This window comes from Hirundo rustica, chromosome 4, assembly GCF_015227805.2.
Source record: "Hirundo rustica isolate bHirRus1 chromosome 4, bHirRus1.pri.v3, whole genome shotgun sequence".
Lineage (NCBI taxonomy): Eukaryota > Metazoa > Chordata > Aves > Passeriformes > Hirundinidae > Hirundo > Hirundo rustica.
The window spans coordinates 26,786,169-26,799,597 of NC_053453.1; the positions used below are offsets into that span (position 1 = coordinate 26,786,169).

Consider the following 13,429-nt stretch of genomic DNA (forward strand, 5'->3'; position numbering starts at 1 on the left):
TCCAGATAAAAATATTTTGAATCTGTTTACTCAGCTATGACTTACTGTATAATTTGGGGGGAAAAAAACCCCAACAACCCACCACTCAATTTTGTGTTGTTGGGTGTATCACATCTTTATTACAGCTGATTTACCAAAGTTGAAATAAAACCCAGATTTGTTCAAAAGCTGACAACATTTGCATCTTTTAACCCTCTGGTATGTATTTTAGCTATAGCAGAGACTAACAAGAGCATTCAGTTTTCCTGGGGCATTTTTCTTTTTGTCTTTTCAGTGTATGCCGAGAATATTTTCAGAATGGTGGAAAAAGAAAAGCACTTGAGAAAGATGAAAAAAGAGCACTTCTTGCTTCTAAGACCACTCCAGCTTTAAATGTTCCTCAGACTCCCAAGATTGGAGATCCTTTGCCAAACTTTGGCTTGACAAATCATGAAGCTATGACAGAAGAGTAAGTTTTGCTTGTTTTGACTTTTTTCCCTCTTTTTTGAGTGTTAAAACTTACCCTGTCTTTTTTTCTCCATATTAGATTAGTCTGATGTATTTTTAATAGTTAAGAAAGGGAATTTTCATACGAATATATACATTTTAAGAGCTGTTTACATTGTAGTGTATTTTGGTGAATGCCATTAAAATTTTGCTTGAGAATGACAACTTAGTCATCTTCATTTTAGTGCTAGAGCAATTTCACGTAAGTATGTCATTGGTGTGCTATGCAATTTATATTAAACCTTGAGGTGAAATAAGGGAGATGTTAATTAAGTTAGAATCTAATGGCTGTTCAGCACTGTTGAAAAGTCAATTGCTTATGTAAGTACTAAGTGCCAAATGTAAATATCAGAGTACTTAAAACTTTCTCTTCATAAATAATTGCAGAGAAACTCTTGATTCCAATTACACACTTGAAAAGCAATTTGGAATTACAACCCTTAACATTTTAATGTGCTAGCTTTCTGATGACTGGCTCTGCAGAACTTGTAGTATCCTTGAGGTATTTTCCAAACAACAGTTTTAATTTTGTTTGTGACCTTCACTCAAGTAAGAATTTTATTTTTGGCATCCAAGACTAACTTCGTTATTTCTGAAGTCCCACCCTGCATTTTTTTTCCCCCTAAATAGAATGTGTCATGTTTGTGACTATTCCATGTGTGATGGAAAAAAAATCATATTTTGCAATGAGTGCATGAGCATAGAAACTATAAAAGTTATACCTATGACTTGTTTCATATTCTTTATGGATTAGTTCTTAGAACTTCCTGCAATAGTGTTTTTTCTGTTGTGTAAAGAGATCTTTTTCCTTGATTATAGCCTGTCAGCAATTCAGCACTTACTTGAAGCTAGCTGTAGTATCAGTTAGGGACAGAATTACGTGTTACCAATGATAATAGGAGGTGTATCTTTCCTTAGGAGCTGGTGTCTTTTGTGTCTCTTTTGTGTTTGTTTAAATCAATAGGTTTGCTGATGATATATGCTTTAAAGCTGTCTAGCAGTGGGAAGCATTGTCGGGATGAAGCATTGATTCTCTCTTTGCATCTCTGCTCTCTCTTTGATCTCTGTCTTCATACTTTCTGCAGTTAATAGTTGCTGTTGCAGAGAGACCAGTTGTTTGTAGCCTTCCCTTTTGTTCTAATGTGTACAGAAAGGAATTAATAGTGAATTTTTATAAATTATTTTAAATTTGTTAGTATAGTGAGTGCTGATGCTTTTTATTCTCATTCTCAAAACTTGAAAAATATACACACCCCTTAACACGTACCTAACAAAGGCAAATTTTATAATATTTACCTGAGTAAGCTACAAATTATAGTTCTTAGTAGCCGTACAGACCTTGAACAACAAGGCATAACTGGTCTAGTTTACTGCCCAGAGAAATCAAAATGAATTTTTTTCTTGATGCCTTACAGAAGAAATTAGAGTTTATTAGAAAGAAATTGTGTGGATTTTGTATTACATAAAGCAGATATCTCTCCTGAAATGGTTTATCATGTGTACACTGATGTAGTAGTGAAGTGTCAAACTTGGTACAAGAAATATGGGGGAACCTACGCACAGTGTTTAAAGACGGTCGCTCCATCATGGTCACGTTACACTACAAGTAAGAGTTGTGAGTTCCTCAATCGGTGTGACTAAGCCTGTGACTCTTTGTTTTACTCTGGTAGGTGTAAAGACAATAATTCTGTTCATCCCATATATAATCCTCTCTCAAGTAGTATATAAATATATATAAATAAGGTAGCTTTTGTAAATACGAAGAGAGAGTTCATCATAGTGATTTTTTCACTGTACCATAGGTGAAGTGGCTGTCCTGGAAATTAGAGGCCTCTGGGGTTTGCTGCTTAATTTTAATCTGTACAAGTATTTCATTGAACACTTCAAAGGGAACGTGTTTAGATCTCTAGAGGCTCTCTCTTTTTTATAAGAAGTTTTCTCTGTAGCATCATGTTTCCTTTTGTTATGCTTCCTTCCTTCCTTCCTTCCTTCCTTCCATGTGTCCATTGATTTGTTTTTACCATATTGGATTCTCACACAGAATGCAAGCATACATACAGGCATACATTTTTATGCTTGAATGAGGAAGGATCTGTCATTAGTGTCTCCATTTGCTAGACAAGGAGATAATACCGGTCTGAGAAACCTCAGACTACCCTTACATGAGAAAAGACCCTACTTGACTTCAGTCCTTATTTGTGATTTATGGCTGCTAGGGTTTGCCTACACAGTGTCCAAATTCCTGTTCCAAGTCTGGAAAAATTGTTGCTTTCATCTTCATTCTGAAATTTCACTCAGTACTGATTGACTTACAGGGTAGCTTGGTAATATTTGCAGCTTTAACTTCCCTTTAAGTTGCACTGTTTGCCTTGGTCATAGTGGTATTTTGAGAGAAGTATGCCCTTGTTATCTTCTGTTCCATGTAGAAGCAAAATGCTTAAACTTTCCATTATTATTTTGCCAAATGCAATGAGACATTTTCTCTTGCTTCTCCAATATCCTCTGTCAGGTAGGTTGTTGGGAGTCTAGAAGGAGCCCAGAGAGCACAGAACTCTTACTGCTGCTTAGAGACTTTTTTTTCCTTTCTGCTTTGTTGTTGCTATGAGTACAGCCATGTCTTGGTTTTATTCCATTGGCCCTGTACCTCTGTTTCTGAAAGTTTTTGCAGTTAACTGTCTCTCCAGGCCTGAGCCTTTCCCAGAAACATGACAAGTTCTATTTTGGAGATGCCAACTGGTTTTGGCTACAGAAATTTGAAGTAAAAAACCATTTTCATTCTGGAAGGTTATTAGCATTCTCATCTCTGTGAAGTCCCTGTGGAAGCTGTAACTTTGTTTGCCTATGTTAATGGATTTTGGATATTCTAAGATGTTACAAATCATCATGGAATTTTTTTAGATTGCAGCCCTGTAAATGATGCAATTTATGTAGCTGTTCTCTGTTTCCCTTTTCAACTTTGGAAATTTTAACTCTGGTGTCTAGTGTGACTTCAAAATCAGTAAATACCACAAAAAGTTAAGAGAGAAGCACAAAACGATGTGAGAAAGCCTGTCTAGTGGACACAAAATTTACCATTTTATTTACTTACTACAAGTGCACAAGTTAATAATATTACAGCTGCTCTGAACAAAACTCTTCTGCTTGAGGACCGTCTGGTTTTGTTGATGGAACTTGGTTCTTTAGGTATCTCAGCAATGGAAGTAAGTCATTCACTTCTGCTAGTCACTACTCTGGTGTTCTGTGAGAATCTTATGCCTTAGTTACCTGAAATTGTAACTCAGAATACAACTTTAAAAGTTACATTTGACAAAACTTAGTTCTTGCTGCTTCTTAGGTTCCTTCACTCCTTGGGAAAGATCAGATTACTTGATGTTGGTAGCTGCTTTAATCCGTTCCTGAAGTTTGAAGAATTTCTGACAGTTGGCATAGACATTGTTCCGGCTGTTGAGGTATGTAATGTTTGCTGTATTTAATATAAACTTGATTCTCAGATTTGTGGAATGCCTCAAAATGACTGTAAAAAAAGTACATTTAATACTTATATGCTCTCTAAGCATCTGTTTTAGTAGGAACTAAACACTACATCCTTTCCCATGAACAGACTCTAAAATTGTGTCTCCTTTTAAAAATATGATTTTTATCCCAGTGCCATGCCTTTATAATGGTGTTATAAATCCTGTAATTAGAAAACTTTAGTAGCCATCTTTTAATGATGTTTCAGATGAGTCCTTGCATGTTAAAAGGTCTAAATAACAATTAAGTAGGCTTATGCTTAGGCAAGAACCTCTCAGAAGCTGCATTAACTGACAGAACGAAATGATCAGTGACTATTTAGTTTTTCTGTGGAGATCTAGTAATCAGAAGTGCACTATGAGGGAACATTTCTATTTATTGCTAGAAATATTTTTAAGCGTCCAAAATCCAGAGGACAAATTTATCAGTATATTTGGGGTAAATTGTGTCATTTTCTCTAGGCAGTAAGGTTCTCAAATTCCTTAATTCTGCTGTAATCATATCTTTTTTCTGTCTTTTGCTCTTTGCCCAACTTCTGTCAGCACTAATTCCATGGATAAAGTGGAATATTTTTTTTTAAAGACACAGAAATTAATTTCTAACAGAAAACAGAAAAGCCTTTGACTATACACACCTTGACTACTTACAGTTAAAAATCAGACTCTGTTAAAATCTTTGGCCTAAGGTAACCCTCTTTAGAAGCAGAGAGGTGAAAAGAAGTTTACAGGTGAGATAATACACTTAACTGGAAAGTAATATTCTCTTACTTGCTGCAGTGTGATTTACATACTAAATGCCTGGTAGTTTGTTTTTGTTACCATGTTCAGTCCATTAACTCCTCATTTGTATTTTTGCGTATATGCTGAGAGATACTGAAAGATACTCTTTAAATATTTGAGTCTGATAAATTGCTTTCAAAAGCAATTCATTGTTAGTTCCATCTAAAACACAAACTTTGAGTAGATTTTGTCTTGCCTAATTAGAAACACAGGCATCTTGACTGCTTTCCACCACTTTGGAGGCTGTAAGTCTGTGTAGGGCTGTTGGGCATGACACAGGAGATAAAAAAGACACATGCCAACGAAATGGCTGCTTGTGGCATTTAAAATGGTAATATATGGCAAGTGAATTTCTAGCTATGATATATAGATCCTCAGTTTCTACATCTCAGGTTCTAACATCTAATTATAGTTAGTGAATATCATTTAACTATTAAAAAGTCTTAAACCTAAATAACTGCTGTTTGATGGTGAGGTGAATTGGGTTCTGTATTGACTAATTCTCCAGTGACTATAATGGCAGCTTAGGTACCTAACATTGCATGAGTTGAACCTAAACATTAATTTTTGAGTATGCCTAGTTAGTATTTTTCTATCTTCTAATCTGTTGTTCTGCTTTCATAAGAAAGCTACATTTGTTCTCATGAAAACCAATTTAAATGTACAGTGACCAAAACCTTTGTTGGGAAAAGTCCTGAAAAAAGTAGCTTCTGTGGATTTAAAGGAGGAACATATGCAATTTCTATGTACTAATCAGTTCTTTAGATTCTCTCCCAGTAGAAGGGAACAATAAGATAATTGATTTCTGGTTGTCTGACATGGTTAGTACCATAGCTTCATGGTAGGAGCTTCCCAGAGTGCTGATGTACATGTGGTTACAGACATGCATACTTGGAGGCCTGCCTCAGGCTCACCAATGTCTGATTCTCTTGGATGCTTTGAGTTGATCAGGGCACCTTGAAGCCTGGCTAGCAATTGTTCTTGGAGGGACAGGGAGTAGGACAGTTTGAGCAGTCAAAGGCATCTGCTAGAATAAGCTTAGTCCTACCTCCAAAACAGAATTAATGAGCCCTGATGTACTGAAGATGACTCTACTTTGAGCTGCATCAGCACCATAACCTTCTGAATAAATTTATTTTTATGCCAGCAGTTGCCTGGGCTGATATAAGGTTTTTAGAATAACGGCCAGAGGTTTATTACGGTAGTTAACGTCATCTCCTGACTTGAAAAATTTATCTTGATAAGTTGTGGTAAAAGCTGAAAATAAAATAAACTGGTAAAATTTTCTGATTTAGCAGTTTACTTAGGTAAGATACTAAAGTACCTTTTAAAACAAATTGAAGCACAGAGGCTTCTTACCAAGCCAGTTTCTTAAATAATGTTGAATAGAGGGTTAAATAGTTCTTTCTTTAATAAAAAAAGTTTATCCACCTTCATATAGAAATGCTTTGGATATATACTAAGTTGGGTAATACTTCATTTATTTAGAGGCATAAGAAGGAAGTAATTGTGGAAATACAAGGAAAAGAACTGAAACTTTAGTTATGTAACTAAAGGTTAAATGTGTTCACTTCAAAATTTTTGTAATCTCTGTTTCAGATAAAGAGAATGCAAAGTGTAGAATTTGGAAATATATTTCCATTGAAAAGTTTAGGGTTTTGAGAGAGAGGGAAACTGCTTACCAAAACAAGATTAGTATTTTCTTTAGTTAGGCACCATGCACTCACTTCAAGTGTCCTGGTGTAAAGTACACTGAGGAAAATGTGCATTATTAGAAGCTAGAAGGATGGAAACAGAGATGAGTGTGTAGCAGATACTGTATTGGACTAATATAGTCTGAGCCAAAAAAAAAAAAAAACCCGAAAAAAACCCCCACAACAGGCTGGAAGGGTACTGGAGTTAAAAATTAGAATATGTATGTCAATACTTGAGAGTTTCTTCCAATCTTCAAGCTCAGAATATTCTGTGAAATATCTGTGTAAATTATTCACATAAGTAGGATTGCGTTCTTAGATGTTAGTGGATGCACTGAGATATAACTGCTGTTTCAGTGTCTCTGAGGATTTAAACATTACTTCATGACTTGTATATCAAAAGTTAGTAGCAAATTCTAGTTTAGCAGCATTTTTGTCCTAAAGCTGATTACAGATTGTACTTGAAACATGCCTTAGTCCTGAAATTTTCTTTAGCATTATTTCTGTGCTACTAATTTGTTTCTCCACTACTCAGAAATACTTGCAGTCTAAATTGAATTTTTCAACTGTATATGTGTGACCACTAATTTTTAACTCTTGAAGTTTTGAGTCAAGTTAGCACATCACTCTGAACAGCTTTCAAAATGCTTCTTTTGAAACTTACTAGAGGATATACTATAACCTTTTGAAACTTACCAAAGTGTTTCTAAAGTAATATATTAATATTAATAAAAGTAATATATTAAAAGTAATATAGCAACATATAGTATATATATAAAATATATACTATATACATTTGAAACTTACTAGAGGAAAGAACGAAATTCTCAGTATTACAGGGGAACAGAATATAGCCCTACAGGTATAATAGTTACAATTAAAATTTCTTGCTAATAGCCACATAATGGAAATCTTCTTCCAGATCTTGGCATTTTGAAGGCCAAGATTAACGCTAACAAAAAATAAATCATATTTTTTTGAACATTGATTATTTTTGTAATTTTCTGCTTACTCTTGGAAGAGTGTGTGATTTTATATGAACAGAAATAACATTCTCTTCTACTTGAAAACAATTTTGCATATTAGTTCCTTTATGAATAACCTTGCAATAGTGTTCTATTAATCTTTTTTGAATATTGTTTCACAAAGCACACTTTTTCTACTATTTTTCTACTGTTACTATTTTCATGGTATTAAAATGCAACAGATTCAATTCCACCTTTTGGATGTATTCCACAGAATGTTTTGTGTCTGCTTTCATATTTGCTTACCTGTTTACTGTCTGTCATTCACTGCACATTTCCTAGGCATTAAGAGCAATTTTTGTTGCTATCAGATCGCAATATTATATCTTAGTACCTTTTTTTGTGAAAAGTCAGTCCTGGGTTTTGATGAAGCATCAAAACTTGAATTCACTAAAGCGCATGCATTTACTTTCTGAATGCTTTGTGATTAAGGATGTTAATAATTTATTCTTCTGTATGTTGCATTGTGGTGTCATTTCTGGTCTTTGACAGCTTGAATGCACAAATGATCAACAGATGATTTGTAGTCCTTAGCTTACTTTGATAACTGCCCAAATGTGTAGCGCTACACTTTGCATCTACAGCAAAGCTAAAACATGGATCTACATCACTGTTGCAAAACAGTTTTTTAACTTCATAACCTATATTGCCTTGTTATTCCTTGTGTCTTTACCAGTAAAAAAATGACACTTTTTTTCAAGTGACCAAACTACTGAGTTTTTTAGATCGTTTTAAAAAGCTCAGATTGAAATTCCGAAGTGTCAAATTTAGTTTCTGATTACTTATTTCAGGTTTATAAAAACCTGTAAAAGGCCTTCAATACCTGTGAAAACACAAGCAATCTTCTGAGTTCTTAAATAATTTGTGAGATAGTTGATTCAATACTTTTTTTCTTTTGGGGATCATTTTTTTTTTAATTAACTGTTCTCAGCTATCAAATCTCTAATAAAACACTGCACATCTAAAATTTTGCATATGAGTTAAATTTTTCTTTTAGATTGATTTAATAGCAAGAGGAATGTTCAGGAGGCTTGACATTTCTTTAATGGAATAATTGATTTTTCTGTGGATTTTGGTTGTATTTGCTCTTTAAGCTAACCTTGATGTTTGGTTTTCTGTTTTTGTCACTCCAACAGAGCGTATATAAATGTGACTTCCTAAATCTTCAAATTCAGCAACCTCTTCAACTGGCACAAGATGCTATAGATGCCTTTCTTAAGCAACTGAAAAATCCCATTGATTCTCTACCTGGAGAACTGTTCCATGTGGTCGTTTTCTCACTCCTTCTTTCTTACTTTCCATCACCCTATCAACGATGGATATGCTGCAAGAAGGCACATGAACTTCTCGTATTAAATGGCTTATTGCTTGTAATAACTCCTGATTCATCTCATCAGAATCGCCGGGCTATGATGATGAAAAGCTGGAAAATTGCCATAGAGTCCTTGGGTTTTAAACGCTTCAAGTATTCCAAGTTTTCTCACATGCACCTGATGGCATTTAGGAAAACTTCCCTGCAAACAACCAGTGACTTAGTTAGCAGGAACTACCCAGGAATGTTGTATATCCCACAGGATTTCAACAGTATAGAGGATGAGGAGTATTCCAACACTGCCTGCTATGTTCGGTCAGACACAGAAGATGAACAGCTAGCTTATGGTTTTATGGAGCTACCTGATGCTCCCTATGACTCAGACTCTGGAGAAAGCCAGTCTAGTTCGATTCCTTTCTATGAGCTAGAAGATCCTATATTGCTTCTAAGTTAATGTAGTCGTTGAAATGCCCTTTCAGTCAAACCTCTTGCTTAACTAATTTTGCTATACTAACATGGGCTCAACACAGAAAAATGGTTTGCATAAAGAAAATGCAAAGGTTTACAGAGTTTGCTATTTTTTTCTACTTTTGAATTTTAAAATTTATTCTTGTATGAAAGTGAAAAAATACAAGTTTTATGCAAATGACTCATGTCATGGCATAAATTGCTGTTACTTTCTTTAGATTTGTATCACTATTTTTTTTTCCAGAAAGGTACCATTCTTTTCTTTAGTGCTGTGAAGTGTGAATTCTATTTAATTTGTTAAATGTTTCAGTATTTTAACTCAATGTGGTTGAGCTTAAGGCACTGGAGTTGGTGGGCTTCTGAGAAATATATGTAGGAAGAAATAATTTTGCACTTTAATTAAATGTGCAGATAGGTTAAGACACTTGGTTTCAAATGTCCCTTTTTAATTATGGAACAAAACTTTTTTTTCCAAAATTTGTTTCACTCTGGTTAAGCCTGGGCTGGAGAAACTATAATGCTTGCACATTTGATTTTATATTTATTGCAGCCCTCTTGACGTAACACCAAAACACTGGAATATATTCATCCACAGTTACACATACTGTGTAATTTCATTGCATCAATAGCAATTTCTGAAGAGGCTTTTCCCCCAGAGGAGTATGGTACGTCTAGACAATGGTGTTTCACTTTGAAGCTGGAATGTGTTCTGCAGTTTTATGAGTATACAAGCACTAACATATGTCAGTATTTCCCCAACTATGGTGTTCTGTATTCTCTTCCAACTGTTTTTTTTGGGGGACAGGGTGTGTCATGTTTTAAAGTAAATTATTTATACATTTTAAAAAGAAACAACTTTTTCTTGAATTGTCCTTATTTGTAGACCTTCTAAGTTAGCCAGTGACTACAAACTGATTTTGTAAGAAGGAACGTAACTGTACAAGTTCTTCAAGGATACACATATTTGCATAAAGCCATGTAATTCAGGCCACACATGTGAAGTTAACACATGCTTTTTGTTTGCTTATTAGGACCGGAAAATCCCCTCTTCAGTTAAATAAAAACTGACTGAAAACTGGTCTGCACTGTAAGGAGATGAAACGTCTATTTTTACATCTATTAAATTTTTAACTTGTGTAATGAATCTGTGAGTTTTTTCAAGAAAAATCAATTCTAATCAGTGGTTAAAAAAAGAGGATTCATTATTAGTTTATTTTCCTCCATGTAAAAATAATGACCAGAATCTTCAGATTTGGATATTAGGCCCTTAAATCTATATGTAAGTGCCTAGTAGTAAATGATTTGAACTAGGTGTCAGATCATGATTTATTTCTCACTGCTGAAAATTGATAAGAAAATACTAACACAGTTTCATAGGTGATTGTGATGAAACATCTTACACCATATTAAACCACCACATTGTATTTATAATATGAAAGTTGATACATAAATCGTAGTGTGGATTTTACAGTGGTTGCTACAAAAATGAAACTTACTCCTTCCATTGAAGTTTTGCACTGAATGTGTCACAGTTTGGCCTACCTGTTTTTCTTTTCTAGTTATTTCCTACATAGAGTAATCGCATTGGTCCAGCTTACACTCAAATGTGATCTGGACTGTGGTGCTGTATTCTTTAACATAAGCTTTTTGTGTCTCTTCTTGAATTTAAAGCATTCCCAAATATCGAATTCAAATTCGTTATTCAGTCTGAATGACAGTTCTACAAACCAAACAATTACATTCTGATGTGTAAGAAGAAGAAATTAAGGTTAGACATATAAGAGTCATGGTTCACTTGCTTATTTTTGTTACAGAGAATACTTCTCTAATGAAATACACGATGGCTTCAAAATTGGCTTAAAGTCAGTATTTTCATTAAAACTTCTGTCATTGAACACCTTTCTTCCCAGTTAACCACTGATTCCAGCAGTGCTCATGTTAAAATATTGCTGCTGTAAATTCAGCTGTTTATGGGAGGTTAATATGTGCATTCTTCAAAGTGTACCTCATGTTTTAACTGATACTCAATTTAAAAACTAGTACACCATCAAACCTGTGTGCTGGCATTGATTACTGTAAATTGGTTTGTGATTCATACAAAAAAGATACACAATTCAGATCAGGATTTATCCCCCAAAATAGTTTAAATATTAAGATTTTTTAAAGATTTAAACCTCCTTATTGAGAGGTTGGTGACAGCACTGTGGTTTAGTGACCTGAGATTCATAACAACTTGGTTTTCTTTCTGATCATTCTAAATGCCCAAAGTGGGTTTTTTCTTTTTTTCTTTTCTTTTTTTTTTTTTTTTTTTTTTTTTTTTTTTTTTTTTTTTTTTTCCTTTTTTCTTTTGGTTGGTTGGTTGGTTGGTTGGTTTGTATTGTTTTTTTTACAAGGGACAGTAGATTGTGGTGCAGGAGGAAAGTGTGATTTACATAAATACATAAATCTCCCTTAATAATAAAGTGGTGATATCAGGAGTTGTTGTATATTTGGCTTTGGTGCGAGAATAGTATTTCTAGGTTATGAAATATTTGAAAATTATGACTGTGCAAGACAACTTTCATTCTTAAGGTGCTGGAGAAGAAAAGGAAGAAAACGTATTGGTATCTCTGTTGTCTTTTATGTCACTACTTTTGTGAACAAAGCACATTTATTAAAAAAAATCTGAAAAACTGAAAACTTTAAAAAATTCTTTGGAGTAGAGCTATTGTCTTTTTTTTCTTTCTGTGCAATCTGTTTATGCTGAAATTCACTGAAATCAATGCAAAACTATTTTCTTTATTTTCAAGGAGATAGTTGTCTTGGGTTTATTTTATAACCCATAAGGATGTTAAATTTGGTACTTCAGTTTCTACATCTCAGTTGTGGGCTTTGCTTTTCAGAAGGGTTTTGTAAGTTCATCCAGTTCATTCTGTTGCCATGTTACTTTGCCTGCCCGCTTAGATGTGACCACTTTCTAATGCACTTCCTCTCATCTGTCTCTACATCTTCTTAATTTCTTCTCTATCTCACCAAAATACTTTTACAGCACCCATTGTATGTCACCCCTTTGATATCATTATTGTATTTTTCTACATTGTGATTCTGAATACTGGAGGTGTTGAGAAAAGGTTGGCAGTGGGAAAAGAAATCCAAGGAACTGAAAATTCAAAGCTCCTGCTTAAATCCAAGTTCTAGGAAGACTGGATTGTGGCAGAACTGAAGTGTGTCCCTAGCACTGCACAGCCTACCTCATAGAGCATTTCACACCTGTGCTCAGTGTTTCTTCCTGCCGATCCTTTCTGCCTCATTCTCCTTCAGGAATACTGCCTGACTTACTTTACAAGTGTGATCATTCTAAGGCTTTTTAATCATATCTCCATGAATCAGCAGCAGGTTTTCTGTTTGTTTTTCCTCCTCTTTCTGTTTTCCTCAATTGTTTTTGATCTGTGGAATAGCAAGGTGTCGTTTTAGAAAGGTTTTGTTTCACAAACTTGTACAGAAACTTAGTTGGGTTATTTTACTCTCTAAGTAAAACATTTACAAAGAAGTTTCCATGGTTGCTTGAGGAGTATAGCGAGATCAAGACAGGGTCAATATAGTGCCAATTAAATGTTGTCAATAGTGTCTGAAGCATGTGACCCTCACTAGGCAACTGAGATTTCTACTGTAGTGCTTGTTAAAGGAAAACCTCTTAGCCTCTGGATTTTTTTTTTTTTTTTTTTTTTTGGGGGGGGGGGGTGGGGGGTTGGGGTGGGTTTGTTTTGGGTTGGTTTTTCTTTTTTTTTTGTGGGTTTTTTGGGGTTTCTTTTTGTTGTTTTTTGGGGGGGTGTTTTTGTTTTGTTGGGCTTTGATAATTTGAGGGGGTTCATTAGTTTTGTTTGTTGCTTTTAACTCGTGTAACTTTTAGGCCTTTGAGCCAATTTTATCTAATATTTGGAGAGGTGTAATAATTTGGGGGATGACTGAGTTTCTTGTGAGTCAGTCGTCTGAGTAATTGAGTTAGGAAAAGACAGAGAGGCAAGCTTGGACGTTTACGCTGCCCTAGTGCTTCTTGCCGAGTGGCAGAAGGTGCTGGTTGTGATGACAGATTACGGGACCGAAGGATTCGTCTCCGCAGCAGCCCAGCCCACCTGCAGTTCAGTGAGCCCCGGAGCGGCACTATCGTTCGGA

The 13,429-nt window shown here is 34.8% G+C and overlaps 1 protein-coding gene across 2 annotated transcripts in view; it reads left to right on the forward strand.

The window, feature by feature from the left end:
- Nucleotides 1–11,543, forward strand: part of BMT2 (base methyltransferase of 25S rRNA 2 homolog) — a 33,610-nt gene extending 22,067 nt beyond the window's left edge. For both annotated transcript variants that reach the window (XM_040062533.1, XM_040062534.1), the window contains exons 3-5: nt 275–448; nt 3,821–3,935; nt 8,634–11,543. In XM_040062533.1, coding sequence (XP_039918467.1) covers nt 275–448; nt 3,821–3,935; nt 8,634–9,263 — 919 coding nt within the window. In that variant the 3' untranslated portion in view covers nt 9,264–11,543. The remainder of the gene's footprint in view (nt 1–274; nt 449–3,820; nt 3,936–8,633) is intronic.
- Nucleotides 11,544–13,429: the final 1,886 nt, after the last annotated feature.